Source organism: Drosophila bipectinata, chromosome 3R (genome assembly GCF_030179905.1).
Source record: "Drosophila bipectinata strain 14024-0381.07 chromosome 3R, DbipHiC1v2, whole genome shotgun sequence".
NCBI lineage: Eukaryota > Metazoa > Arthropoda > Insecta > Diptera > Drosophilidae > Drosophila > Drosophila bipectinata.
The window spans coordinates 11,274,621-11,302,536 of NC_091739.1; the positions used below are offsets into that span (position 1 = coordinate 11,274,621).

General features: G+C 47.0%; 5 protein-coding genes and 2 non-coding genes across 10 annotated transcripts; 6 read left to right on the forward strand and 1 right to left on the reverse strand.

The window, feature by feature from the left end:
- On the reverse strand, positions 1-26,982 carry Sulf1 (Extracellular sulfatase Sulf1). 4 transcript variants are annotated; one of them, XM_070281285.1, is made up of 10 exons: positions 26,323-26,982; positions 20,889-20,943; positions 3,761-4,620; positions 3,380-3,706; positions 2,619-3,315; positions 1,671-2,557; positions 1,301-1,614; positions 1,038-1,241; positions 878-983; positions 1-823 (listed from the first exon to the last, which is right to left on the reverse strand). In XM_070281285.1, the coding sequence occupies exons 3-10, from the start codon at positions 4,540-4,542 to the stop codon at positions 709-711; spliced, it is 3,432 nt and encodes a 1,143-aa protein (XP_070137386.1). In that variant the 5' UTR covers positions 4,543-4,620; positions 20,889-20,943; positions 26,323-26,982; the 3' UTR covers positions 1-708. The 4 variants fall into 4 exon arrangements, with proteins under 4 accessions (XP_070137386.1, XP_070137385.1, XP_070137383.1 ...); XM_070281284.1 differs by having other exon boundaries at positions 1,301-1,611; positions 1,671-2,563; positions 26,323-26,981; XM_070281282.1 differs by having other exon boundaries at positions 1,671-2,563; positions 26,323-26,981.
- On the forward strand, positions 11,501-11,573 carry TRNAF-GAA (transfer RNA phenylalanine (anticodon GAA)). Its single transcript has one exon. It is a non-coding gene; the product is annotated as a tRNA-Phe (tRNA).
- Positions 11,730-11,802, forward strand: TRNAV-AAC (transfer RNA valine (anticodon AAC)). Its single transcript has one exon. It is a non-coding gene; the product is annotated as a tRNA-Val (tRNA).
- LOC108129718 (uncharacterized) lies at positions 11,879-12,247 on the forward strand. The gene has a single exon (XM_017247927.3). It carries the CDS (start codon positions 11,953-11,955, stop codon positions 12,160-12,162), a length of 210 nt encoding a protein of 69 aa, XP_017103416.2. The 5' UTR covers positions 11,879-11,952; the 3' UTR covers positions 12,163-12,247.
- LOC108129717 (solute carrier family 2, facilitated glucose transporter member 3) lies at positions 12,389-15,157 on the forward strand. The gene is made up of 3 exons (XM_017247926.3): positions 12,389-13,692; positions 13,755-13,927; positions 13,991-15,157. The coding sequence occupies exons 1-3, from the start codon at positions 13,518-13,520 to the stop codon at positions 15,098-15,100; spliced, it is 1,458 nt and encodes a 485-aa protein (XP_017103415.2). The 5' UTR covers positions 12,389-13,517; the 3' UTR covers positions 15,101-15,157.
- Positions 15,537-17,157, forward strand: LOC108129719 (glucose transporter GlcP). Its single transcript, XM_017247928.3, has 3 exons — positions 15,537-15,728; positions 15,785-15,957; positions 16,012-17,157. Exons 1-3 carry the CDS (start codon positions 15,560-15,562, stop codon positions 17,140-17,142), a joined length of 1,473 nt encoding a protein of 490 aa, XP_017103417.2. The 5' UTR covers positions 15,537-15,559; the 3' UTR covers positions 17,143-17,157.
- LOC108129716 (galactose-proton symporter) lies at positions 17,653-19,598 on the forward strand. Its single transcript, XM_017247925.3, has 3 exons — positions 17,653-17,942; positions 18,209-18,384; positions 18,445-19,598. Exons 1-3 carry the CDS (start codon positions 17,750-17,752, stop codon positions 19,576-19,578), a joined length of 1,503 nt encoding a protein of 500 aa, XP_017103414.1. The 5' UTR covers positions 17,653-17,749; the 3' UTR covers positions 19,579-19,598.
- Positions 26,983-27,916: the final 934 nt, after the last annotated feature.

Here is a 27,916-nt window from a genome sequence, read left to right on the forward strand (position 1 = left end):
TAAAAGTGTACTATTTGCAACTTTATTTATTGTTTTGTTTGTATATTCGAATTATATATTAAGTTTGAGAGCTAATATTAAGACATCGTTAACGTGGCAGATACAATGTGGTTAATAGTTGAAGAAGCGGTGAAACTGCTACTAAACTTCTTTGGGAGTGTTCGGATGGAGGTGGGGGGCGCAGGACTCTTAACAATTAAAACGTATCTAGTGGGTCATAAATACGGCTTCGATCCTCTAATACATATTGACAACTGATCGTTACATATACATAGCGTTTTTTCTTTAGAATTTACCAATAAATAGAATTTCATTTGGATTTCGTTCGCTACAGCTAATCGATTTCTTTACTATATAAATTCTCAACTAATTTAACTTTTAACCAATTTTTCTAAATAATTTATTTAGTGTATGCAAGTGTGTAGCATTCTGTATTCGCTGGCTGCTGTTTCCCCTTTAAATTTATGTACAAATCAGGGCGCCTTAGAGCCAATAAAACGTTGTGCTCGCAACTAACAATATTGCCAATTCGGTTCGGTTAAATAAACGAGTTCTAAACATAAGTAGATAGATTAAAAACACAGTCTTATTTATGTATGAAAAAATCCAATGTGGGCAGAACCAAACTGAGGAGCAATTCAGGCAAGCAAGGTACGCGTAAGATATGTGTGCTGTTCACTCGGCAGTAGTTTCCAAACGGCCTCCAGCCTATGCCATCGAGGTGGTCACGGGCTGATCGGCCGGATATCTTGGCGACATCTGAGCCTGTGGTTGCTGCTTCCAGGGTCGTCGCTTCAGGTGCGTTTGCTGGGATCCGGTCCATCTGGAAGAGCACATTTTATTAGCTGGTGGTTATATTCATTTGGCAAAGCCATACCTATGGTATTTGGAAAGCTTTCTCCGGTTTTGCGGGGCAAATCCGTCCTGGTCCAGTCGAGGACCTACAAAGGCGTAGTTCTGTGCCACTGTGCCAGAGAGGGGAGCTTCGAGAGATCAGCGTTAGTATATAGAATAATAAAATTTCTCTGTAATCTTACTATGCTTTCGTTTGTTGTTGCGCTGAACCTGGTTGACGCCACTTGGCAGGAGTGGGGTACTTGGTCCGATTTCCAACTGACCCTGGTGTCGCTTGATGCTGCAACTGCGTCCTCGGCAGCCCTTCAAGTGATCTAGGGAGTCGTGCATGTGAGCTCTCTCCCCGGGTGTCAGACTTGCCGCACGGTTCGTGGTCTCAAAAGGATCTGTAGGGATAATCAACTGGTTAGTAAAGAGATTTAAAGAGTTCCTTGGATAATCCCACCTATAGTCAAGTTGTAGAAGGTAATCAGACCCGTGGTGAACTCGCAATACAGATAGTTGTGGGTGGCATTTATTGTCCTCAGACAGGAGTAGGTGTTGTTGTTGGCATTCATGCAGAAGCAGAAGGGACTGTCATTCCACATGGGAGCCGTGCGCCAGTGCTGGCTGTCGTGCAGGAAGCAGTTCATCTTTTCCGAAAGGCACTCCTTCTCCAGGCGAGCCTTCTTGATGCGCTTGCGCTCCTTCTTGCGTTGGCGCTCCTCCTTCAGCTTCCTGCGCGCCTCTCGAGCCATTTCCTTAGAGTCGGCATAGCTACTGGGGATTAAAAAGGATTAGAATGGGATTATACTGATTATATGGGATTGGCTCACATCTCGCCCACATCGGGCTCGCAGTAGCACTCTGCCCGCGAAGCAAAATGATGAGTCTGCGGCTGCTCCACAGAATCAAAGGAATTGGAACCTCCGTATCCCCGGAATATCTCCTTTTCACCAGCCACACTCGACTTGGGCGTACTGCTCACATCGGTGAAGTAACTCATGTTGAACTCGGGTCCTGCTCCGCTCTCCGTGAGATGGGCCTCATTCCGACGCTTGTTTTCGTTCCTCCGGTTGGCGGCCAACGCCTGTTTGTTGTTCTCCCGCAGCTGCTTCTTTAGCTCCTTCAGTTTTCCAATCTTGTCCTTCAGAAGCTTGATAAGCATGTCGATCTGGGCACGAGAGGTGCGCCACGTCTTCTCGTCATCGTACACCACATCCGAGCACATTACCTTGCTCGTGGCGGAGTCCACGTAGCAACGATGCCCCGCTTTCCCACCTGATTTCGGTAGCTTCTCCTCTTGCCCAAACGGACTGGAACTGGAGACGGAACTGGCTCCAGAGCCCTGCAGGTCGTGCTCATTAAACTTTAGCTCCAGGGCCTCCAAAGTGGTCTGTATCTGTTGAATGACTTGTGTGATCGTCTCGTTGCCGCCACTGCTGTTTGCAGGAACATCTCTTTTCTGCCGATGAGAGTGTTCGGCCAGGAGATCCACGGCCTGGTGGAGATCCAAGAGCTCCTCCATCTCATAGGGCAGCTCAGTGTGGTACACCTCCCGCTTGTTCCGGCGACGGCCATGACCGTGTTGGGTTCGCTTGTTTACGCGATGCATGCCGGACGACGGTGCTCTAATCTTGGTGTACACCACGCCATCCGGGGTGAAGCAGGCGCAGTTTCGCTGGAACTGTTTGCGGGGCATGGTGGCCAACTGTTGTTCCAACTGTAGCTATAAAGAATAAATATTAGAACATGCCGATTCCTATTTTATAAATGGAGCTTACATGGAACTTGCACTTGTGTTTCCGCCACCGCCCCTCCTCGTTTATGCACTTCCACTTCTGCCCCGGAAGGCAGTTCTTTAGAAGAGCCGGATCCGAGCATTCGGAGTTCAGGCGCATCATCTTGGTTATGTAGGGAGCGATGGGTAAGTCGTTGCCATAATGGTGCAGGAAATCCTGTTCGTCCAACTCTTCGTCGCCCTCTTCGGCGGCCACATCCTCCACGTCCTCGTCATCGGACAGAGCCGCCGAGCTGTCCATAGCTCCTTTGCCATCGTCCGTATCGTCGTCCTCGTGGTCCGTGTCCTCATCAGCCTCCACGTCCTCGGTCTGCTGGTGGGTGGATGTGGTAGAGGAGAGTCCTAGCAGCGTGGCGGCGGTGCTGCTGCTCCTCAGGATGCTTGGGGTGGTGTCCTCTCCGCCTCCGCCAATAAAGTCCTCCAGCAGCGAGCTGTTAACCAGCTTCATGCTCCGACGATCGGCTCGGAGACGGGCCCTTGCCTCGGCGATCTGTTCGGCCGTCTCCCTCCGCCCGGAGCTCTCGATGAGGAAGCTATCGGGCCAGTTGTCGCGCACAGCCCGGTTCCTGCTCAACAGCAGCGGAAGGATACTGCGCCCGTCCATGTGCTGGGGCGTGGGTACTCCGCCCATGTCCAGGAAAGTGGGAGCCAGGTCCACGTTCAACACTATTTCGTTGACCCTGGGAAGAGTAAGCAATCGGATTAGACACCAGAAAAGTAAGAGATGCGGTAGAAGCTACTTACACCTTGGAGGCCTGGATGCCCGGCCCACGGATGAGGAACGGCACTCGGACATCGAACTCGAACGGGAAGCTCTTGCCCTTGATCAGCCCAAATTGCCCCAGGTGGTAGCCGTGATCCGAGGTGTACACTATGTAGGTATTGTCCAACTCCCCCAGACTCTTCAGCTCATTGTAGACCCTCTCCACGGCCACATCCACGCTCTGAAGGGTCTGCAGGCGCTTGGTCATCAAAAGATTGGTGAAGCGCTTGTGCACGGGCTGCATGGGTTCGGTGACCCGCAGGATCCATTGCTTGTCCGGGTTCGGGGCGTGGTCATACGAGGGAGTGCTGCAGAAAGAGATTAGTCAGAACAGTGGAGAATATCTTCTGGAATCTTCTTACTGATGGGTAGTGACGTTGAAGAACAGGTGGCTGTACTGCGGCGCCGAATCCTCCGGGCCGTGTGGCGCCGGGAAGCTCATGGTGAGCAGGACGGGCTTGCGCTGGTTCTGCTGCTTGGAGGAGCGCAGGAATGCGATGGAATCGTTGGCTATCAGGTCCGGATAGTAGTCCTTGGCGTAGTCGAAGCCGTGTCGGATCTTCTGGCCGTTCAGGTTGATGCTGTAGTTGTAGTACTTGGAGTTCATGATCAGACCGCCCCACTCCCGCCACCCTGGTGGGATATAGGATCCGTTGTACTTGTTCAGATACTTTCCAAAGTACCCGGTGCGGTAGCCGGCATTCGAGAGATACGTGGCGTAGGAGCGGGTCTCGTGCGTGGCTTGCCACTGGGGGCTGGAGCAGTTGTCGTTGTTGGTGAACACCATGTGGTTGTGCACATACATCCCGGTGAGCAGCGAGGACCTGGCCGGACAGCACATGGGCGTGGTGGTGTAGGCGTGCCGGAACTCTGCCCCGCCATCGCGCAGCAAGCGTAGGGTGCGCGGCATGAAGTTGAGGGATCCCAGCTCGGCATCCTGGTCGTCGGTCAGGATGAGAATGATGTTAGGCCGCCGTTCCCGGGCCGTGTTGGAGTCGCGCGAGAATCGCTTGGCGGAGCGACTGCGCTGTCTGTGATGGTCGTGGTGCTGTGATCCTACCGAGGGCTCCTTGCTGAGCACATGCAGCACAAAGAGGAGCAGTATGAGGCCACCGATGGCCAGGCGCAGACTGGAGCACTGCATCGTCGGGCTAGTCACGAATTTTCCCGTTCACAGTGCTTCACAATCCGAGGCTTTAGGATTTCGTCATGGTTCTGTGACCTGCAAAGAGTGAATCGCTTTAGCTTCGTTTGAACATCGAAGATGCTGCATGCCCCACTGCCCTGCCCCCCCTTGAGATGCCTCCGGTTTGAACCTGATTTCGGTTGCAGCTGCTGTGCACTTGACGGTTTGGCAGCTGGTGCTCTGCCTGCCCCGAAATTCATGCACCAGTTGACCTCGAAGACATCTCGACTCGAGTGCCCTTGCCGCCAAATAGTGCCAGCCAAGATTGTTTGGCCAAAAAGCGAAGGAGATGCTGAAAATCAGAGCGATGCACACTTTGTCCACTTATCAGGAAATGCCGGCGACTGTCAGCGCGCGGTTGCAAGTTGCAGGTTGCAACCACCCACCCACTCAGAAGGCTCCTGATTGCGGTAAAGTGTATTCGCGTCCTTGCTGAAAGTTATGTGCCACTCGCCGTTAAGTGAAACTGCGTTGGAAATGCTTTCCTTTTTCCCTTATTCCTTATCCTTTAGTCCAATCCACGTGCATTTTCTTGTGCAACTTATGCCTGTTATGTGGCATTGAGCTGCCACCTCGCCCAAGAGCCCAAGAGCCACCCACACGGCTTGCAATAAAGAGGTTTCCGGGGGCCGTTTAAGTGTGATTTATGTGATGGGTCGTTGGGCCACTATTTGTTGCTTTCTCCGGAGGGAGTAGACTTCATGGGGGACTTCTTTGCAAGTCAAATACCACCTGAGCACCTTAAGACCTTGATGGGCTTAACTTATAGTTTACTAATAGAGTTTTTAAAGGTCTGACTTCTCCCAAGACTCCTCTAAAGCCTTAAGCCATAGCCTTTCTGAAACCGGACTATATTTCAATCCCCTATCCATAAAAAAGTTCAATTGTTGCATAATCCCCACAAACAAACTTCCTGCACAACAATTTTGGGTGTGGAGTTCGTTTATTTTTGACATTTCCAAGAAAACTAAAAAAATATCTAGTTGAATATGCAATCTAACAAATAAAAAAAGAAACAGCACACAAATGGAAATGCACAATATCCGGCTGGTAAATGGATAGATGGATGAATGGATTTTGGCCAATTCAGGCAGCCACTTGAGCTTTGTTGGCTTTCTCATTTAAAATGCAATATTTTAGCAGGAATGTGATTGGTTTGTTTTCGTTTCTCCTCCATATTGCAGTAGATTTGAAAGCCCAACTAAAGTGGCAGCATTCATTGGCAGCTGGAAGCCCTCCGCCACTTGACAGATGAAGCTTCCTTGTTTTGTTCCAAGGCTATTTTTATTTTGGAAGCACAATTTGCTAGATGGCCACTGAAACCCGAAGGAAAACCACGGGGATGGGAACAAGTTTGAGGCCCAGCCAGACTCACACTCCACTCTACTCCACTCCACAACAATCCCTGGAACCAAAAAAGGAAACATGTTTCTCGGCAAACAAACCAAACAAACCCAAGTCTGGCACTTTTTGTGTGCGGCATCTTCCTGTCGCCTGCTGACAGACGTCACGCATGCGCAGGGGAGCAGGAGGAGGAGCCGGGCATTCCGACCTGGACCTGGACCACAGAGAACGTGTGCCCGGCCTGGCAACAGCACCAAACTTGTCCAGTCCCACCCGGACAGCTCGAGGCGGCAAGGAGGGAGGATGAAAGGCAACACGATTTCCTGATTCATTCATGAATTTCATGACTTTCGTTTTGTGTCCTTTTCCCATCCACTGACCAAGTCCCCCCATCTTCCAGCTCCCATCACCCAGGTCCAAAGCAATTCCAATTCCGAGACCATCTTCTTGCGATTGAAAGTCGTGCTTGTTGCTAAGCGATCGTAAAATTTTATTACAGAGTTTTTCTTGAAGGATGCTTTTCAGTTTCTTTAAGTTTCGATGGTTGGCATTTTTATAGGTTTCTGTTTTCGGTCGAAAGGTGGTTTGAATTTCGTATTATTTTATAGAGAACCCTGTTGTTTATTTTAAAAAGTAAATATTTGTAATCTGATCATCAGTTCACGCGTTAGAGTTTCATGTTGACTCGACAGATTCAAGTCATAAACTTTATATATATTATATTTTTTTTTTTTTTTTTTTTTTGTAATAGTAGGGTAATGTTTATTTAAAACTGTCCATTAGGGACAACCATTAAATTTTATCACGTAAACTTCACGTATAGATATTTTTAAATATTAATATGGTAGAAAAAAAAAAATTAGAGTAGTAGGGGAGGTCCAGCGGGTGTGTCCTTTTAAGTCTTCTGGGTTGCTCGCTGCTGTCCAGCAGGGAGCTGGCCAACCGGTTCGGGTGATTATGAAGCCTCTGCATGTAACGTGCGCTGCTTCTTTGTATCTCGTCCTTGACCCAAGGGAAATTGAGAACCTCGTGGATGGTGCGATTGTCATGATAGACGTGGGCCCCAGTGGCGATTCGAAGGACTCTATTTTCGAAAGCTTGCATAGTTCGGACATTCGTCTTGCTCGCAGTTCCCCAGAGCTGTATGCCGTACGTCCAGATAGGGCGTATTATTGCCTTGTAAACGAGGAGTTTAGTGGAAGTTCTCAGCTTCGATCTCCTACCCATAAGCCAGTTGAAGGATCGAAGTCTTTGAATAGCCTGTTTCCTCTTCTTAATCAGATGGGGCTTCCAGGTGAGCCTTCTGTCTAGGGTGAATCCCAGGTACCTGGGATTGTCTACCTGTGGGATTGGAGAGCCGTTAAGGTTAACTGGAGGGCAGTTGCCTTTGCAGAGAGAAAATGTGGAGGCAGTGGACTTCTCATTATTGACGGCAATGTTCCATCGCTTTTGCCAGTCGCTGAGCAAGTCAAGCTGCAATTGCATCGTATCGGCTGCCCCCAATGCGCTATCGGCGGTGGTAAGGAAGGCGGTGTCGTCTGCATAGGTTGCTGCGAGCAGGTCAGGCCTCTGAAGAACAGGGAGGTCGGCCGTGTAAGCATTGTACATCAACGGGCCAAGAACGCTGCCTTGGGGTACACCAGCGTGAGCTTCTCTAATACCGGAGATGGCCTCGCCACATCTAACAGCAAATTTACGGTCTTCCAAGAACGACTTTAGGAACTGGAAGTATGGTCGGGGTAGGCCAGTCTTTAATTTATATAGAAGACCGGGATGCCAGACTCGGTCAAACGCCTGCTTCACGTCCAGCATGACGGCCATGCAGTACTTCTTGGTTTCAAACGCGTCCAGGATGCACTGCACTACCCGATGGCACTGCTCTGGCGTACCGTGTCGCCGCCTGAAGCCAAACTGGTGGTATATATATTATATGATCCCTAGATCCCTAGATGGTTGTTATTCCGTGGACAAAATGATTACTCAGCAGACACGGAACAGAAGCCAACTGGGGGATAAAAGGGAAAGCTGGCAGACAGCATTCAATTAAATGTAAATACATATTTCAATTAGCTTAGAGCCGAAGACCACTTGAGAGCTGCAGATGCAGATGCAGAACTTGTAGTGGCTGGCCAGTCCTCAGGTCGCCTCGTTCCTAAGATTTATGAATATGCAAATAGACTTATGTGGACTAATCTGACAGCCAGGCACAGATGATAAATTCCGCCTTATCAGGCCGGGATCGCAACGCATTGCCAGGAACTTGGAGTGGTCTGCGACTTGGACTAGCGACTCATTAGTGGACATGTTAGCATCTCAAGGGGGAGAATCCCAAGAAAGGGGTCTCCAATGGAGCAGTCTAGCAAGGCACAGTGGTTATTAAGGACAAATAAGAAAAAACTTAGCTCTTTTTACAGGAAAATAGCTATATATAACTATATATAAAGAACCACAGTGCCATGTCCAAGTGGGTCTGCAAATGTGGAGCAACTGCTGCGTAGGCCGAGGCCCCTGCCAAGTCCAACTTTGCGCTTAATTATGCAATTAACAAGGCAAGGCAGGGGGGACGCCGCTTAGGGATTGGGTCTGGGCCTGACATGTGACCAGTTGATGGCTTTGCCAAGTCAATTTAACGCTTAACTAACTATTTAAAAGCTATCTCATGCACGCCGTGGCGGACTCTGAACAACTTCCTCCCACACATCCCTCCTCCCACGCATACCAAAGTGCAGCATCTTCGTTACTTCGGTGCTGCCTGCCGGTGCTGGCGGCTTTTCCAGTTCGATTTATGCATATTTAATGGGTCCCACAACGCCTACAGCCATTGCAGAACCCAAAGACCCACAGAACATGCCGGGGGGTTATGGCGGAGGTTATGGGGCGACACCAGGTCGATTTTGCGGTAAGCCAATTTGCGTTTGGCTCACTCCACCCGCTAAACCCCAACATGTTGTGACAGTTTTGTAATGGACTTGTAATATTCAAGTACTCCACAGAAGGATTATGAGAGCGACAAGCCAGGCAATCATCCAGAAGTAATCACAGCGTTAATTATTCAGATGCCTTCCTGCCGAATATTATGAAAAATTATCACCGAAATGACACTGTTTTTGGGATAAAGACATTATTCAAGGCGGAACCCAGTGTGAATGACTCTGGGGAATGACAAGTGACAGACGACAGGCCCAGAACCAGACTGGTCTAAAAAGAAAGCCGCTAAACATTAACAAAATATATACAAATTGTGGGGGAATCGGAATCGGAGTGGGTTAGCAGCGTACCGTTAATGGAAATAAAAGAAATACAAATGTCGTGAGGGAGCGACTGGGGCGGAACACATTTAAGTCGTGTTCTCGAGTCGCCACAATAAAATTCAATGGCAACAAATTGTTTGCGAAATGACTGCCAATAAATCTTGAGGTTTGTGAGATTTTTTTCCAGAAATATAACAAGGAGAGTGACCCGTCAAGTGCCGAGATTCCCGTTCAGCTCAATTTATTGTCAATTTGGAAGAGGGTAACGCCCTGGTTGGGTTTGCAATTGAGTTGCTAAATTGGCAGGCTAATATTTATATTTTATTAAATTATGACTCCTATTTTTGTTTAGTCGATAACCATGTAATTAGCTGCAGCTGTTGGAAACAAGAATTTCAGCAGTTAACTCAATTACAGGTTATAGTTAGCCAATAACTAGTATTTGGCCATTTGAAAAGGTTAAAAGTTAGTCGGTTGTAAGAAAACTTCAGGTATACTTGCTGAAATTGCTCTATTGGGACAACACACCAGCATAATAAATAATTTCCAAGTGTGGCCTGAACCGAAACAAGTCAGGAAGTCAACTCCTATAGTTGTTTTTATTATTGTGGCATAAACAAATCAAATCCAATTGTGACCCACTTAGCTATTTTCCACTGCAATGCACACTGCCGGCAAAAAGTCAACGTCAGTGGCTACGGCTGCTAAAAGTGTCCTCGACTCCACTCGACCCAAGTGCTCCACCACCGGCCCAAGTGCCCCTCCTGCCTTCTGTGGCCAAGAAATAAGGATGTCTGAATAGTTGCCTGACATTTGCATATAATTTGTTTTGCCAACAATTACCAGGGGGGGTTCTCTCCATGGAGAGTGGCCTACTCCCTAATGGGTTTTTGCGCATTGGCTGGGTTCTTGGAAATCGATTTCCACTTCTTATCTGGCTATACTTTTCCCCTTATCGGCCCCAAAAACTTGAGTCAACTTTATCAGTTCATAGACCTGAGAGACCCAGAACTATGGAGCTTTCAAGAAATCGAACAATAAAGGTCTTCCCCCCTAGGGGCACTTTAATCATTCCCATTTGGTCTTCAAGGTCTGGCCCCAAAGCGACCAAAAATAGAAATTCGAGCAAAAATGCTAAACATTCTCTTGACATATCAGCGGAATGCTGTGTCTTGTCGTCACAGCTATAGTTATATATAGTTTTATATAGAGATCCCAAAGGCCTCCATGACACACAAACCCGAGCACAATTAAAATAATAGCAAATGCCGGCTTGCCTTGGACGATATGCTCCGGCCTGGCCATAAATCATATCCAACCACGGGGCTGGAGTGTGGGCGTGGCTGGGTCAGATTCGTTTTCAAAAGAATTTTGGGGCTGCCACACGATCGCCTTTCAAGAATGTGAATCATTTGCAAAAAGGCCAGGGATAGTCAGGCCGGCAGGCAGGCCGGCAGCGAAGATGATGAAGACTCTCGGATCGGAGGCGGCTGACTCAGACCTCTGTCCAAGTTCGGGTCGGATCAGCTTTCAGCGCCGGGCGTCAAACGGAAGCCGCATTAGTTGCACACTCACACTCTCCACCATATAAAGGTGCTCCACCTCGGGTTTCGGATCGAGTTGTACGCCCTCCAGGGACACGAGACATACCTGTCCGATGCCCGATGCCCGAGGCATTGGCCAGTGGACTTTGATTTCAGCAGAGCTCCTCCGAGATCAGGTTCGGCAATTGGAATGAAATAAGCACATTTTGTACTCGAAAAATGCATAAACATTTGTGCCAAAATGATGGCCAACACAAATTGTCGTTTCTGTAAGGTTTATTGCCTTTAAAATATCTGTTTTTGGACACTCGCTAAAGTTCAGAGATCAGAAAATGTTTTTTTGAACGCTTGCCAACTAAACAAATGCTAATTAATGTAACCTTGCCATGTGTCTGAGGCGCTTCGGTGCTAACGTTTTTATTATTGCCCAGAAATTATTACAAATTTTGAATATATGTATATTCACGTTTTATTATCATATTTTGGCAGGAAAGTCCATTTCAGCTGCAGCTGCAAAAAGTCTTTTTAGAATAAATGGAACGCCTATTAAGACATGCCCGTGTCAGAGTACATTTTCGCAAATGTCTAAAATTTTGACAGACAGGGAAGCTAAATTAAATTTTTAAGATTTATTTCTGCATCCCGTTAAATGTGTTTTAAAAATAGATGATTGTGCGATTGTGGATTTCCTGAAAGAGGGACTATTCCATTTTTACTAAAAATAAAATATATCTCGTAGGGGCTTATAATCTTTAGTTTGTCGGGACTTGGACAACAGCCGAAATAGCTCAGTTGGGAGAGCGTTAGACTGAAGATCTAAAGGTCCCCGGTTCAATCCCGGGTTTCGGCAATAACTGTTTTTTTATTATTTATTTTTTATTCTTTTCCGGAAAGTATAAATATAGAGAAACATATGGACGAGTACAAAAGATACATATATTATATTAAATAATTTATTGAATAATTTTATTTGAAGAACGAAACTTTGAAAGCAGCCCTCGCAAGAGTTTCCGTGGTGTAGTGGTTATCACATCCGCCTAACACGCGGAAGGCCCCCGGTTCAATCCCGGGCGGAAACAATTGGAAGTATTTTTATTTTTTTTAATAAATTAAATTAGAAAATGATTTATCGAAAAAGCATAAGGTATACCCGAGTTTAGTGTCATTTATTAGGCCTTTATTGAAGTAAAAATTTTAACCGTTTAAATTTTATTTTGGACATACCAACCATGCCCAACCACTCCTCCTGGCCACGCACCTATCTCAACTGGAAAAGGGTGATGTTCCTCTCCCTGAAGTGCGTCTACTTCATGCTGGTGGTGAAGTTCGCCCAGAAATGCCTGTCCAAGTCGGTGAAGAGCCACCTGGCCCAGCGGCAGCTGAAATCTGGAAACCACAAGCTGGAGGATCTACGGACCAAAGCGGCACACCACATTTGATGGTCACGTGACGATTATTTTTCTGTATATGTCGCACTTTGGAGAAGCCAATAAGGCACATGAATAAACGACAGTTGGGGAAATGCCTGTGGACTGTCTTAATACGTTTTTATTAGCCAAGAGATTCGCGACAGGCTGTCGTCCGGAGTAATTAGACTCCATTAGTTGGCTGGCAGACATTGTCGCGTTTCTTCCGAAGGCAGTACTTAAGAAATTTATGCAAAGTGCCTCATATGCCATGTGCCATGTGGTGTGTGCTGTGTTCTGGGTGTTGGGTGCCAAGTTCCAAGTGCCGAGTGCCAAGTGCCCAGATCTCCAGATCCATCTCCAACTACAGCCATGCCCATATCTGGTACCCGAGGCCATATGTTGGCGCTCATAATTTTTACGCCATTAGACAACTTTGTGCCTAAACTCATTAAAATGTACTTGAATCCCCTCCGAAACGAAATGGAGACGGCGTTGCAGATGTGGAAGTGGCTGTGGCTGGATCTGGAGCTCTGATGGCTTCGCATTTGGCTAATTTGTCGAGGAGCGTCAAATGACAGAAACTGGCAACACCCCGACTCCCATACCCATCCCGTCGGACTCCCCAGTGCCCACTGTATCTGTATGTGCCACGGACCGTGGGACATGTGGCGCGATTTGACAGTTTGAGGGGCAATAAGATAGATTGGCTCCAGCGAAGATGTTGTGCGCTGGCTGGCATCAAGTGCTCGCTGTTTGCTGGATGGAGCTAATGGAAATGGCAATGTTGGAGCAGACATTACGCAATTTGAGACAACTCAAGCAAAGCACTCGAGTGCCCTCGCCGAGTCCCTCCACCAAGATGATTATGAGCCCGATGCCTAGCTCTCTTGGCGGTTGGCGGCTAAAATAATGAAGACACTAGACAGGCGCTGGGGAGCTACACATTCCGGGGGCTAAAATAATTCAATTCTAGCCGCTCCATTAGAATAACAAATAGAGAAAGCCACTTTTGGTCAGAGCTCTAGAGGATAAAGTTTTAAAAAGTATAGATATGTAAATATTCCTATGATTGATTATCCAATATTTTTGTCAACAACTCAGAGGCGCTAAAAATAACACAACCCCCTGGCAACTACTATGAAAGATTCCCCCGTTTATGGAGTGATTCTGAATCACAGTGAAGGCCAGGGAGGCACTTCGATAGAAAGATATTTGTGAGGCCACTTGTATCTATAAAGTGATAACAAACTCAATTACGTATCACCTAATTATCGACCACACTTTTGTGATTTAAATGCCTTGGTTGGCTTCTGTTCGCGTCTCAGTAACGAACGAACCAACGAACGATCCACTCCCTCCACCGACTTTCGATAAAAGAAAACAAAATGAGTGGAACGCAAATCACCTACGTGACTGAGGGCCCTCAGCCCCCCAGGGAGGTCATCGTAGTGGCCACTGCACCACCACCAGAGCCTCCAAAACCACCAAATCCTACTGTAAGAGTCACTCCTTCAAGGAATTACTTCCAAAGAAATAGACAGATGTGTGTCCAAAATGCAGGTATTGTTGGGGTTTTCTTTTAATGATTGGTATGATTCCATAAAGATTGATTCCTTTGCTAGTTTTCTTCCTCCTCATCTATGGAGGGATGGACATGGCCGACAGCTTGGGCTGGAACCAGTCCTATAGTTTCCTGGTTACGTCAGACTTCTCATACAGCTGGTTCATAGGATTCATTATTGGAGCTTTGGGCTCATCCGTTACTATGATGTCCATTCCCAAGGTGGCCTACTACGTGAGTAACCATCATAAACTCTTCTTCCAAGGAATACCCTACCTAAAGTCCTTTCCTTTACAGGTTCTAGGCGGCGTCTTGGAACTCATCGCCTCCATTATCGTCACCGCAGTACCCAATGATAACGAATCCATTCTAGCCGCCAGGTACTTGGGCGGCGTGGGCATCGGCCTGATCACAGTGCCGTTCCTCATCCACAATGCCGAGGTTTCCCAAGTCAATAACCGTGGCGTCGGAGCCGGAATGGAGCAGGCGGGAATAACCATTGGAATTTCCTTCCAGGCGTGGTTCTCCACCGAATGGGAGAGCGTGGGCTTGTCGCCTAGTCTGGTACATGGCATCGTCGGCATAGTGTTCAGTGTAGTGGGTCTGCTCCTGTGCCTTCTTGTGGTGGAATCGCCTGTCTTCCACTTGAAGCAGAGCCACGAGGAGAAGGCGCGTCAGTGCCAGAAGCAGCTGAGTCCCGCCTCGGCAACAAAGGACCTGGAGGAAATCAAGATCTATGTGGCAGAGAGCCATAGCCGAAGCTTGTTGGAGGATCTTCTGGGATCTGTGCTGCCCTTCATCAAGATGCTCTTCTTCCGCTGCTTCGTGGCCTTCTCTGTCTCGTTGCCGCTGGTCAGATCCTTTGTGATGAGCAGCCGGTTGGCCATTGGCTACTTCTACGCCTGGCCGATGTACGTCTGGGCCGCCCTGCGCGTCATCGGCGTCCTGGTAGGCCTGATGTGTCTGGACTTGGTGGGCCGCAAGGCTGCGTCTCTAGTGGGACTCCTTTGCATGGCCGGCCTGATGCTGGGCCTGGCCGGCATTTATGGAAACATCACCAACTGGTACTCCATGGCATCGGCCTCCAACGTCGGCCTGGCCTTCCAGGTGTTTGCCGGACTCTATGTCTGCTCCACCTCGACCTACCTGGGGGAAGCCTTCCCGCTGCGTCTGAAGCCCTTCCTCGTCGGCTTCATCGTCTGCATGGAGCAGGTGGTCCACCTCATCGTCCTTGCCTGCATGACCACTATAGACTCTGAGGTGTACTTTCAGTACTTCCTGGCCGTGGGCATAATCATGGTAGTGTTCCTCATACTCTTTGCTGTAACCATGCCGGAGACGAGACGGACTACCCTTCGAGAATCCGGAAAACGTTTCCAGCAACTACTTTATATAAGGATGATATAAGCCTGGTCAGGAAGTACTCTTCATTGGTGACTTATACTTTAGACTAATAAAATGAGAGCCATGTATATAATATTATAGTTCTTAGTATTATAACTAGTATGTTTTAAAGAAATATAGGTAGTACTTTTATGGAAAACTTTAAAGATATAATGGAGTTTGTGGAGGAGCAGGGTTGGTTGGATACATCTACAGAGTAAACATATGAAAACCCTTATTTTGTAACCCAAGAAGGTGATTTGTCTATAAATCGTGTTCATAAGGATACAAGTTACAAAATATATAATAATTTTATCGGCACTATTGAGGCTTTCTTTTATTATCAATAGGACCGAAAAGGCTTACAGATAATACCTCAATGGTCTTAAGTAACTAACAACATTGTCCATTTCCGAGGAAACTGCAGTTTGCACTTGGCATTCGAAGAGAAAACCTCGAATGTGGCACATTGGGAATGAAAATATGACGGTTATTTATGAAAACGCCGAGATCGGAAGAGTCCAAACACCTCCAGTAATCTTTAAAGAACCACAGGAAGCACCTGTACCCACAGTTGAAGTGGTGACCATAAGGATCAACGATGTGGGATCCTGGCGAAAAATGGGCAGGCAACTAAGTGCGGCCGCTTCAGGTGACGAAGTCCATCGGGCATTAAAATTTTCATTTAAATATCCCCTCCGGTTGCAGTATTCTTTCTCTTCGTCTACGCGGGCATGGACTTGGCCCACAGTTCCGGATGGAATCAGACCTTGAACGCCAGTGCCTCCCAGCAGTTCGAGTGCAGTTGGTTCATCGGAGTGCTGGCTGGAGCTGCTATATCCTCAATGGCCATGTCCTTTATACCCAAGATGCCTTTCTATGTAGGTTTTCTATGAGCTCTGTAATAAGAATCCCCTTTCATGACATCCTTCCAGGTTCTGGGAGCTCTCATGGAACTAGCTGGCGCCATCATGTACGCCACTGCTCCCTACAACTACTCAGTACTCCTGGCAGCTCGTTATGTGGCTGGGATTGGAGTGGGCCTCATCACAGTGCCCTTTATCATTCACAGTGCCGAGGTGGCGTCGGACAACTATCGCGGAATCAGCGGATCGATGGAGCAGTGCGGCTTGGCTCTGGGAATTGCCATTCAGGTGATCTTCGACTCCCAGTATGTGGACGACAGGGATTCATCCGTCAATCAAATTCACGGGATTCTGGGCATCGTATTCTGCCTCTTGGGCTTGGTCCTGACCAGCCTTTCCATTGAATCGCCCATTTTCCACATAACACGCAACCAGGAGGAGACGGCCCGGCGATGTCAGGAGAAGATCTTGGGAAACTTTATCTACAAGGTGGATGTGGCTTTCGAAGAGGCCAAGGGCTATGTGGAAGAGAGCAGGCACATGACCTTTTGGAAGGAGCTCCTCAGGTCCTTGGTGCCGCTGGTGAAGGTACTGGTTTATCGCGGCTTTGTGGCCTTCTCATTCTCCCTTCCACTCACCACCTCACTGATCTCGAGCACCCTGCTAACAGAGGGCTACATCGCCTCCTGGCCAGTGACTGTGTGGGGTCTGGTGCGTCTGCTGGGCACCCTCGTGGCCCAGGCCTTCCTCGAGAGACTGGGCAGGAAGCTCTTCTCCCTCGTGGCGCTCTTCTGCATGGCTGGCCTGATCCTCAGCATGGCCATCTTGTACGAGGACCCCAACAACGTGCGGAGCTTCAACGATATGCTGCAGATTCGCAGCCTGGGCGTGGCCTTTCAGGCCTTTGCCGGCCTCTTCGTCTGCAGCTCGCCTGTCTATCTGGGCGAGGCATTCCCGCTCCGGGTGAAGCCCCTCCTCGTGGGCTATGTGGTCGGCTTCGAGCAGACGGTTCACATCATAAATATAATAGGATACAGGCAGGCATCCTCAGATTTCTTCTACCACTACTATCTGTCTGTGGGGATTATCCTGCTGCTGGGAGTGATTCTTTTCGCCGTCGTGATGCCGGAGACGAAGAGACTGACCCTTCGAGAGGCCGGCCGGAGGATCCAGCGATGGCACAACCTGAGATGCTTTTAGTTTATTTCCCCAACGAATAAAGACCTTAAACAAACCCAACATTTTAGGGGAATGATAGCGTTTATCTTATCCTATGATAATTATTTTATCTCTGACAGTTGTTAATAGAATCAATTACTGGCCAGTGATAACACATTTCCCATTAATTCTAATGTATCAACCACACAAGCTTATCCGTCATTAGAGGTTCTCCATTTTTTTTGGGGTATACCCCTCCAAGGCGATGTCTCACCCCTGAACTTTGTCCATTTACTGCCAGCGATCCATTTGACTGTTCGACTAGGATCCCACAGAGTGGTGAGTAACCTCGCCTCGGAGCCAGGGCCCTTGAACGCTCCAATGACTTTATCAGGACTTATCGAGGCTTTCGCGGCATGAATCACGGCATTTGGCAGGCCTACCGTAAAAGAGAGAACACGAGTATCTACCAGCTGATAATATATATCAATTATCTGGCGGCTAGATATTTATTATGCTGATATCTACTACTTACGCGGCAAAAATTAATAAAAAGAAGCCCAGTCCGCTACTAGCAGCCAAGTCGAACGAACCAAACGTGCTCCTTGGAAGTAAAAACCTCACTTCTCGGTTACGTAAGTGTGGGAATATGACGACTACCTATGTTACCGCGGGCCCATATCCCGCCCAGCAAACCACCTATATTTCCTCGGGTCCTCAGCAAGGCCAGACTACGTACATCACCACCGGAAGACCGCCACCGCCGCCACCCGTGGTTGTGGTCACAGCTCCCAATACAGGACGCTGGGCCACCAGTGGACAGGCTTTTTCCGGAACAGCTGGTGAGTTGTACCTTTTAGTGGAAATCTAGCATAGCTTTTAGTACAGACATGGGTCTAAAGAAATGTTTTGATGATAAGACTTGTCTGACAAGGTTTTGGCATGTTGTCTAATTCCTACATTCCGCGGGCAGATAAATGTCGAAGTTTTCGGAACCTGGCATTCGGAATTCGGAATGAATAGTGGAAAATAATATCATATCTGCCTATTTATATATTTGTAAAGTGTTGTGTTATAGAACCCCTTAAATTCCTATTTCTTTCTTTAGCCACTCTACTCTTTATTTATGGAGGCATGGACATGGCCCAGGGGCTGGGATGGAGCCTGAATGAATCAGTTTTCAACAGTACCCTGGAGTTTCAGTACAGCTGGTTCATCGGAGTCATTATTGGAGCCGTGGTATCGGCACTGACAGTCTCCTTCCTGCCCAAAATGATCTTCTATGTAAGAAGTACTAGTCCCATAGGCATAATGGACATCCCCTAACTCTCTCATCCTTCACAGGGTCTTGGCGGAGTAATGAATCTGATCGATGCCATCATCTTTGTGAGTGCCCCCTACCAGTACGAGTCCATACTGGCCGCCAGGTACGTGGGTGGAGTGGGAATAGGCCTCATAACAGTGCCCTTCCTCATCCATGCCGCCGAGGTGGCTTCGAGTAGCAACCGCGGTTCCTGCTGCGCCATGGAGCAGTACGGCCTGGCCCTGGGGATCGCCATCCAGGTGATCTACGATGCGGAGTGGAACACCAGCCTGGACATGACCATCAACCGGGTGCACGGCATCTTCGGAATCGTCTTCTCCGCCTTCGCTCTCGGTAGCGTGGCCGTCAACTCCGAGTCGCCGATCTTCTACATCCGGCAGAACCAGGAGAGTAAGGCACGGGACAGTATCAAGCGACTGATGGGGGCCTACTGGACGAGGGAGGCCGGCGATCAGGCCTACGAGGAGGCCAAGCTGTACGTGGTGGAAGGCAGCAGCCAGGGTTACGGGGAGCAGTTCGGCGAGTCTATGATGCCCTTCCTCAAGCTGCTCCTCTTCCGCTGCTTCGTGGCATTCACGTTCTCGATGCCGCTCTCCCAGTCCCTGCAGTACAGCACCACCTTCGTGTACTACACCGTGGACGCCTGGCCTCCCATAATCTTCGCCATCCTGCGGCTGATCGGCGCCCTTATCACCATCGGCGTCCTGGACACGGTGGGCCGGAAGTTCTCCGCCTTGCTGGGACTGCTCTGCATGGCTGGACTGATGCTGGGCATGGCCGGAGTCTACGGGGACTACTCCCACGTGTATGACTACTACTTCATGTGGCAGGTGTGCCGGCTGGACATGGCCTTCCAGTTCTTCGCCGGCTTCTTCGTCTGCAGCTCCTCGGCGTACCTGGGCGAGGCCTTCCCGATGCGGGTGAAGCCCTTCCTGATCGGTCTGATCGTGTGCCTGGAACAGGTGATCCACATCATTGTGATCGTTACGTTCTCCTCCAGCGCTGCCTACTATTACAGGTACTATGTGGCCGTGGGCATTATCCTGGCGGTGGGTGTGGTGGTCTTTGCGGCCATAATGCCGGAGACCCGGGGCATGACCCTGCGGCAGGCGGGTGCCCGTTTCCGGAGGGTGCACGATGTCATGGCGTACTAACATTTATTATTTTAATAAAGTGTGGCTACAACTTCCCACGTATGTATGGTTTGTGTTTTTGGGGAGACTACTATAACTACTAGCTACTAGTACCAGACATTACTCATTCGTCTGACTGACCTCAAGATTATCCAAAAATACAGTCTTGTTTACGCATTTATGTCTTCTCAAATATATAATGTGGTTTATTTCCCCCACTGGAGGCTATTTTTATAGACTTGAGGCGGCGGCGTAGTTTATTTTGAACTTTATTATGAGCTAATTTATGTCTCCGGCAGCTTCAGAGACTCCGGCAGCAGGGATTTGTGCCGCGGAGTCTGCTCCATTTCTGACACTTTGATGGCGCTTTTGTGGTCGCTCCTCGGATGCCGAACATGTTTGCTTGGCAGACGAGCTTCTGCTTCAAAGTTTATGTGTTTTTAATGCACTTTTATGGATTAAATCATTTCCATGCCCAATTAAACATTTTGTCCGACAGCAACAGCTGCCATTTCCGAAAGAAGCAACTTGTAAATGGCTGCAATGTTTGTTAGCACATTACTTGTGAAAAATATCATTCAACTGCTAATGCTAGCAAGTTAGACAACCATTCTATTAGAAAATCTGATGTCAAGGCATCTGATACCTTTGGAACCACAATAATCTAATTGCTTCTCATAGCAGACCCACTGAAAAGCGGCAACCGAGCACTCCCTGGAAGTGAAAGCCGGCCCGGGGGCACTTACAGGGCGACACAACAAAGGCCTATTGAGGCAGCCATATAGCGAATTATATGAATTACGATTGAAATTATCTTTCCAGAGGGAGGCAGGGTACATTACATCGCACAAAAATGCGCATAAAAATTGCATTAAAATGCCATCCAAGTCGCGGGCCTAATGAAGGAATTGCAATAAAGGACAATTGACATCAGCGGGAATGGCGTTTGCTGGGAAGCTGATGATGTTGCCAGCCAATGCCCTTAAATAGACGACGAGATGCTGGCCAAAATGGCAATCTTTCGAGTGGCTTACTCGCCTAGGAGCAGGAGCAGGAGTCGGAGCTGGAGGAGGTTTCCCAGGCCCCAAAGTGAATTAAATGCAGACGCGTGATTTTGCACATTAATTAGACGCCCATTTCACCCTCGGGGGCATTGTAGGATGGGGGGATTGAATTCAATTGCCTCAAGAGCCTCGAGAGGCTATGGAGGAGAATGGTTGAAAGGCCAAGACGGTAAGGTATTTTATGACTTACAACTCCAGCTAATTGCCTTTCATCCCAAAAATTTCATTCAAGAAGAGCTCACAATATAAGGAGCGATGTTAACTCACCTTATAGTTCAAAGTTCAAGCGGAGTTAAGAAATTAGGATCTCTGTTCGATTAATCTGAAAAATAAGAATCAAATAAGTTAAACAATGTATATTTTTGGGAAATCTTAATCAGGAAGGAAGCCCTGTCATTAATTCATCTCAATTAAAACGGAGAACCGTCCCAGCTCAAGCCAGTGACATTTCCTCAGAAGCCATCCTGAAAGGACCGTCGTGAACTGACACATTTTGCACCTGTCTCTGAATGATTGATAGTTGGAAGCGGGGATTGAAAGGAAGTGGAGTGGAGAGGCGTCCGTGACCTGGACGCGGCTTTCCTTGGCGAGTAAGTACATTTCCATCTGTCAGCTGTCAGTTTTGAATGTTGGCAGGCGCTGAACTTGGCATTTTAATTGAGTGCACGGAGCTCTCAAGAAAATGATTGCAGCGTGAATGTGAATGCGAATTAATGGGATTTGTTGGAGGGACTAGGGAGTGAGGGGTGTAGCACACACCTCTGCAGAAAGAGTATCCCCACTTCGTTCTGCCTGATCCTGAGGCTATCTGGCTTTTATTGAACAAACAGCTGCCGCTTAACTTTTAGTCAAGTTTGGCTTTCCAGTTTTTTTTTTACGACTCGACTGCAACACTGCGTATGCACAATACTGGCCCAGTTAGTACTTTTCTGCCATGTTATCACTCGGATCTTTTTTTGGGAAAGTGTCGGCTTGACATGCAAACACCCAAACAATGCAAATTAAAGCCCTGGCAACCTTGAAGTCGGGTAAACAAAATCGAATCGAATCGAAGCCCCCATCGACAAGAAACTTCATCACCCACTGCGTATACGCAGCGTTGGCAGAGTGCCTCCTCCTATGGCTTGTTTGCCCGGCTATTTGTGCCTCTCGTGTCTATTTACATACAAGACAGACAAACAAACTGAAAGGGAAAAAACATAAACGGTTTTGATTGCAGGTAAATAAACTGGACAGCCTGCTCCTCGTTATTGATTGCTGTCCATTTATCATGCCGCCCCAGAGTTTATCAACAGCCCGAGCACTGAGAGCCCTTCTGATAAGCCTCCCCTGGGCTCCCTAAACTTCCAAAGTCATTGATCTTGGTAGAAGGGAAACAGGTTGTATAGTACAGAGTAGTGTAGCTCCCCCATCGATGATTTCATGCCATCAACTGAACAACGAGCAGGAAGACAAACAATTCGAATGGCAATAATGTTTTTTTTTTTTTGGGCACGCTCCATTGGCTGCAAACCCGGTGGAAGTCTAGAATCCGGATGGGGAAAGCAAAAGTTACGCACCAATTACCACCAATCCGTCTGTAGAATGTGGGAAAAAATTCCATCGGTTATCTTTAATACAAGCTTTTCGAGTCAACGAGCAATTAGAGAGATTAGCTTTCATTCAATTACCCTAGACTCTACTACACTGGGCAGTTGTTCATAAATCTGTCACAAATCGAATAAAAAACAAATCGTTTGGCGAAAATAACTCAAACCGAGCCAACAATCAATGCCATAAACGCCTCCGGCCAGAGTTGGGGCTTGATTGAATTGGTAGCGGAGCATGCAAATCAGAAATAGCTTGTTTATTATTACCATTTGCCAGTTTATATTCATAGCTGGAATTGCATTCGTAAAAAGTTTATTAATTGATTGGCCAGGCCAGGTATTTCATTATGGAACAATTGAACATTTGATGGAGTGCTCTGGGGCTGGGGAATTATTTATGGATTGGGACTTTACTTTGGTTCTGGGGTGTCATTACCGACACTCCCAAAGTACAAAAGGGCCTACAGCACATGTTCTGGCCCGAAGAAAGGATTTCTTACCTGTTTCTTACCTGCCACTGACTTTGACAAATTGAAGGCCACATTTACAGAAATTTTTTTTTGAAATATTTACTTTAATTTGTCACTGTTTTAGGCCGAAATCTGGAGCAAGCCAAGGCACTGCAAGGCACAGACTCCCCATGAATGGCTTTAAAACTCACTGATTAATCGCAGTCAAATACGATGACAGCAGTACAAATTGCTTTTGCAATACAACACTCGGGCTTCTAGGAAATATTTTCAATTAGCACCGGCTGGGAGAATTGTGAGAAATATTCCAGCGGAGAGTTCCTCAATATTGCACACATCATTAATCAAACAACCTCTACAGGTTCAAGATCATCTGGCACGCGAAATATAAATGTATATTTTGGCTTTTCAACGCCACCCCAAAAATTGATAATTAAACCAATGAGAAAACTATATTAATTTAATTTAAATTTATGTTTATTTCAGCAGAGGTGGTTCTTAGTCATGTTTGCTTTGCGGAAAACCCAGATGGGATATCCATCCATCATTAAATCTGTTTTCCCCGAAAACTCAAAAACAAACACGTAATTTTATGGATGTAATGAGTGTGGTTTTCGGGTATTTGTTTATTTATTTGTTGCAGCCCGGGAACGTGAATTATTTGCAAGGCAGGATGGTTTTAGTGCTGAATCGGCCTTGGGATCGAATTTCGAAAATATTTATTCAGTTTTTGAGTATTTAATCTTAATACTTTAATTCTGGAGAAGGGAATTCAGTTCCCATTGTCTGTGGATGGAGGAGATCCTCCTCCCAGCCACAACCACACTCGCTTTTCATTCCTCGCTCCTGGCCTGGTCGGAAACTGAAAATGAGACTGTGTCTGGAACAGAGAGTTGCTCCCATTTTTGCCTCTTTTTTCACGCTTATTATGTGGTGGCTGTTGTTGTTTACATATTTTGTATAGGCTGGCATGGTATATATATTTCTTTTTTAGTTTAAATGTTGTCAGACAGGATTTTCCACTTTAATGCTGCAGTCGACGTAGCTGCCTTTTGGCGCGTTTTTGCCGCACAGCTCATCATGGATCAGAGCAGAGCCTGCCCTTTTCCTTCCCGACTTCCCGTAGGTTGTTCCTCCCTTCCTGCCTTCTTCCTGGTGCAGCTGTCGTCGTGGCCACCATTCAGGTTAATGCAGCCTTTATTCATATTTTTCTAAGCGCATTATGCTGCGAAAGCCTTGCTCAAAATATTAGCAAAAATTATGTTAAGCCTGATGGGTGGTGGGATGGCCGGGTAATCCGTTTCCAGCCGGGTTAAATTATTTTAATAGCCGCTTATAATTACGAGGACCAACCCCTTGCGGCTGAAGTTAATGTTTGACGCGATTTACTGACGTTTTTAAACCCGACTTGGGGGCTACTACTCAGTTTCTATTTTTATGTTTTATAGCCTTCCTCGCTTAGGAGCATCCACGCACTGGACGGATGGATTTCCCGCTGATCTTTGTACCCCCAACCATCGGATACAACAAAAACGTGTCCAATTAACCCCAGATAGTGTCAGTGCCCCATCAATGGTCCTTATCGGTTTTCAGACAAAAGAACCAAATTGAAATTGATAGCCCGACTAGATGTGTTAATTCACACACCACTCGCCCCTCTAACCAGCTGCCTCCATTGGGCGTTTAATTTCCTCTTATGGACCGACCAGCGGCCAGCGACCAGGCCGACCTAACGACTGGGAGAAATGCAAATTGAGGCGTTTAAAGTCGCGTACAAATCGCGCGCCGCAATTAAACGGCGCCCAAAACGCGTGCCCCATCCAGCCCGCCTCCTGGGTGATTTTTATGACTGTATTTTATGCGTGCCATGTCTGGTCTGGCATGCTATCAGCCCATATAGCCATACTCGGCGGCTAATGACTCTGCGTGCCTGTGTAGTGTGGATGCTACATGGGGGATGAGTGTGTGTGGGGTATCCGCGGAGGGGGGATGCAAATGGGAGTCGGCGACGCCTTGTCCACTCATTAAGTGCTATTGGTCAACCAGTTCCGAGGACAGCATGATGGATTGCCGGGCCAGGCCAAGCCGAGCCGGCCAGCTGGATAGAGTCCCCCAATCGCTCATTCAGCCGGCCATTCATTCATTCATTCAGTCTTCTTGTCGAAACCGAAACCTGATTACGGTAAAAGGCCAAAACGGATCGTTCTCGTTACCCTGGTCGATGCCTCGGGGTCCAGTCATCGCCTCTGGCCGGCAGGCAGCCCCTCTTTCTCTTTCCACGATGAGCCTTAACCCGTCGCTGACCGAATTGTGGAGCTTGGAGCGGGGAAACCAGTTTCCAGCTTTGACTCCGATTCTGGTAGGCCGAAAAAGGCCTGGAGAAATTGCCACAGTCAAAACAATTAGACGACCGGGCAGCTCCAACTTGTTGGAGTCTCTAACAAAGTATTGCATTTCGGTTTCGGAAAAGTACAAAGTGCCTGTTTAAGTGCTCAGTTTGGCTACTCTGTGAAAGCCAACAAGCGAGTCGAATCGGTTAGTCACAATACTCGGAAGCTAGTCACTGAAATACTCTAAAAAGTAATACATTATTATATTATTTATGATTACTCACTGAATTTTCAGAGAAGCTTATCTCCATTGCCAGCTTAGCTCCCTCGTAGTTTAATATTTTCAAAAAATATTAGCTTTCGGATATATAACCCAAACCGATCCCAAAAGAGAGAGTACAGACGAACCACAATTAACATAAATTGCCAGCATGCTGCGGCTCAATGATTGCACACACAAGGGGTTAGGGTTAAGGGGTCGCCGTTACCGGCCGTCAATCATTCGCGCAAAGTACTGCGGCACTTGAATGGGTCTCCCCCCATCCCACTCTGCCTCGGAGGCCACCGGAAACTCCAGACTGCACCTGTCGCAGTGCGGCGGTAGGTGTGATAAGCATCTCATCACAACAAAAGATTAACTTGCCGAAGTGGGACAAAAACCAGAGACCGGAGACCAGACTCCGAGCAGATGGACGGGTCTGCGATTAGAGACGCTCAGGTGGCATGGTGTCGTCTAACGACCTACCCAAACACGGCCATACACTGCGAAAAACAGGCCCTTTTAACTTGAAATTCATATAATTTAATACAAAAAGGTAGAATAGATTTTCTAACCGTGCACTTGGATGTGAAAAGCAGCCTTGAAGAGTTCCAGGTAGGTGGAATTGTTTTGGTTTTAGGTAGTTGCCGCAAGAGGCAACACCTTCTGGAGGCAACAAATCCGGTATCGTATTACCGGAGAAGCACCCTAGGAAGCTGTCAAGCAACGAATGATGACAATACACCCAGTGGGTTGCATTTCCAATGTCAAGTGATCGGGATTCGCTATATTCCCTGAAGAATTATGCGGAAGTGCCAGAGAAACCAATACAAGACTTGTTAATGGGAACTATAAACAATAGTTCTGCTTGGCCTGCCCTAGTCCATTAAGCTAATTTTAAATTATGATCAATAAAAAACCTTTCAAGTGGAGAACAAGAACAATAATTCCCCATGCAGTGATTTGCTTAGACTGCATTTTAAATTGGCGATTTTTACGATCGCAGCAATTCCACGGTCGTGCAAACATCGGTGTAAATGCAGTTCCTCTTACCTTCTGGATATATGATGAAGTTTCTGATTTTTTTCTAAAATCTGTTTCCAGTTTATGTTTGCACAGAAAAACACGATCCAAATTAAGTTTGAGGTCGATTCACGATTTCATTTCGACACTTCACCGTCTATTTATAGTTTATAGTCGCTCACAAGTGTTTCAAGTTAGATGATAAACCGGGTAATTGGTTGTACAATTAACAGCTGCCGCTCGGCAGAGGCGGCAGATATCAGTGCCCGATCCGGTTCAATAAAAGTGGAGAAAATGCCGCTGATAAGGCGGCAGCACTAAATGCACACGGCGGCCAGGTAAACAATACCTTCTACAGCCCTTCACCTTCGCTTGTGGTCTTAACACTGCTACGGATTAGTGGATGATCACTCCCGGTGGTATTGTATAGGCGCTCCTGTCCAGCGGTGGTGGTCCAAACTTTTCGCGCACTTTTTGCCGCAGGCCCGGGGCACATGCGAGTCTTGTCGGAGCGCGGGAGTCCGCGTTCAAATATCCGCGACGCACGTTCGCTCGGTCGGTTCGATTGGAGCAGTGTGACCAGTTGGGGCTGTGGAGCAGTTGGAGCACAACAGGGCCTCCACAACGATAAGTTGGCAGTACTGCTGCTTGCGTTTGACCTCCTCCGCGAACCGGGAGACTCTGTCGTGTGACCAGCTGAAATTCAACCAGGTGGAAAACCATCCCCCTCAAGGCCGTTTCTTCCGAATCGCCCTGTGCACAGCTGACTAAAGAGTCTGGGAGTCACCCTGTTTGTTCGCTCTCTCTCAAAATCTTTTCCAGGATAATTTTTTATTTTCAAATATTAGGATATTTTTAATTTTTGTACAAAAACTACTTTTTATTTAATTATTAAAAAAATAGTGTTATTTTCTACAAAAATGGTAATTTTATAATTATATCATAACCATCTTTTCTGGTCACTCCGATGTAAATAATCGTCAGTCCTTTAAAACTTGAAGAACTTTTACTTTAAATTTTTGGTAATAAAAATTAAATTATAAAGTACTACTCTATACATCCTTCAGAAATGAATATGATTTTTATGAAAAACACTATCATTTTTTTAAATGTAGAAACCTTTTTTAAATCTTTATAAGTTAGTTTTTTTCGGATCCCATGTAGTCATTCATTCTGTGCCCCGCCCCGCATTAAAATAATTGTTTTTTTTATCTGTAAAAGAAATGGAATTTATGAAAGCCTTTCCACGCTTTTTTAAAATTTTTTTAAGCCTTGTCCATAAACTACAAAAATGAAGTCAACCCCTAAAATCCCATTTAGACAAAACAAATTAGTTGTATTTAAAATCGGTTTATTTATATGTTCATGATTTTTATCAAGATTTATATTAGAAAACTTAAATATGTAGAATAGAACTCCATTTAAAAAGAATTTATGTTCTTTGCGGATTGTTACATTAGATCGGGAAAAAGAAACTTCATGCAAATGAAAAGGACGTGGGCCACTTAAGCGGAACTTAATTTTCAATGTTTTTTCTGTTCAAAACGTGAAAAACAAGAAAAATAAAATTAAATGAAACCCACATTACGTTTTCGTAACGTTCCGAAGGTAACAACACGAATGG

Coding starts and splice junctions, on each gene's coding strand:
- LOC108129718 (XM_017247927.3), top strand. CDS start 11,953: ATGCCCAACCACTCCTCCTGGCCACGCACCTATCTCAACTGGAAAAGG.
- LOC108129716 (XM_017247925.3), top strand. CDS start 17,750: ATGACGACTACCTATGTTACCGCGGGCCCATATCCCGCCCAGCAAACC. Junction 17,943..18,208: donor GGCTTTTTCCGGAACAGCTG/GTGAGTTGTACC, acceptor TTCTTTCTTTAG/CCACTCTACTCTTTATTTAT. Junction 18,385..18,444: donor TGCCCAAAATGATCTTCTAT/GTAAGAAGTACT, acceptor CATCCTTCACAG/GGTCTTGGCGGAGTAATGAA.
- LOC108129717 (XM_017247926.3), top strand. CDS start 13,518: ATGAGTGGAACGCAAATCACCTACGTGACTGAGGGCCCTCAGCCCCCC. Junction 13,693..13,754: donor GATGTGTGTCCAAAATGCAG/GTATTGTTGGGG, acceptor TTCCTTTGCTAG/TTTTCTTCCTCCTCATCTAT. Junction 13,928..13,990: donor TTCCCAAGGTGGCCTACTAC/GTGAGTAACCAT, acceptor TTTCCTTTACAG/GTTCTAGGCGGCGTCTTGGA.
- Sulf1 (XM_070281283.1), bottom strand. CDS start 4,542: ATGCAGTGCTCCAGTCTGCGCCTGGCCATCGGTGGCCTCATACTGCTC. Junction 1,242..1,300: donor CTTCTACAACTTGACTATAG/GTGGGATTATCC, acceptor TTATCCCTACAG/ATCCTTTTGAGACCACGAAC. Junction 824..877: donor AAGCTTTCCAAATACCATAG/GTATGGCTTTGC, acceptor GTGCTCTTCCAG/ATGGACCGGATCCCAGCAAA.
- LOC108129719 (XM_017247928.3), top strand. CDS start 15,560: ATGACGGTTATTTATGAAAACGCCGAGATCGGAAGAGTCCAAACACCT. Junction 15,729..15,784: donor ACTAAGTGCGGCCGCTTCAG/GTGACGAAGTCC, acceptor CTCCGGTTGCAG/TATTCTTTCTCTTCGTCTAC. Junction 15,958..16,011: donor TACCCAAGATGCCTTTCTAT/GTAGGTTTTCTA, acceptor ACATCCTTCCAG/GTTCTGGGAGCTCTCATGGA.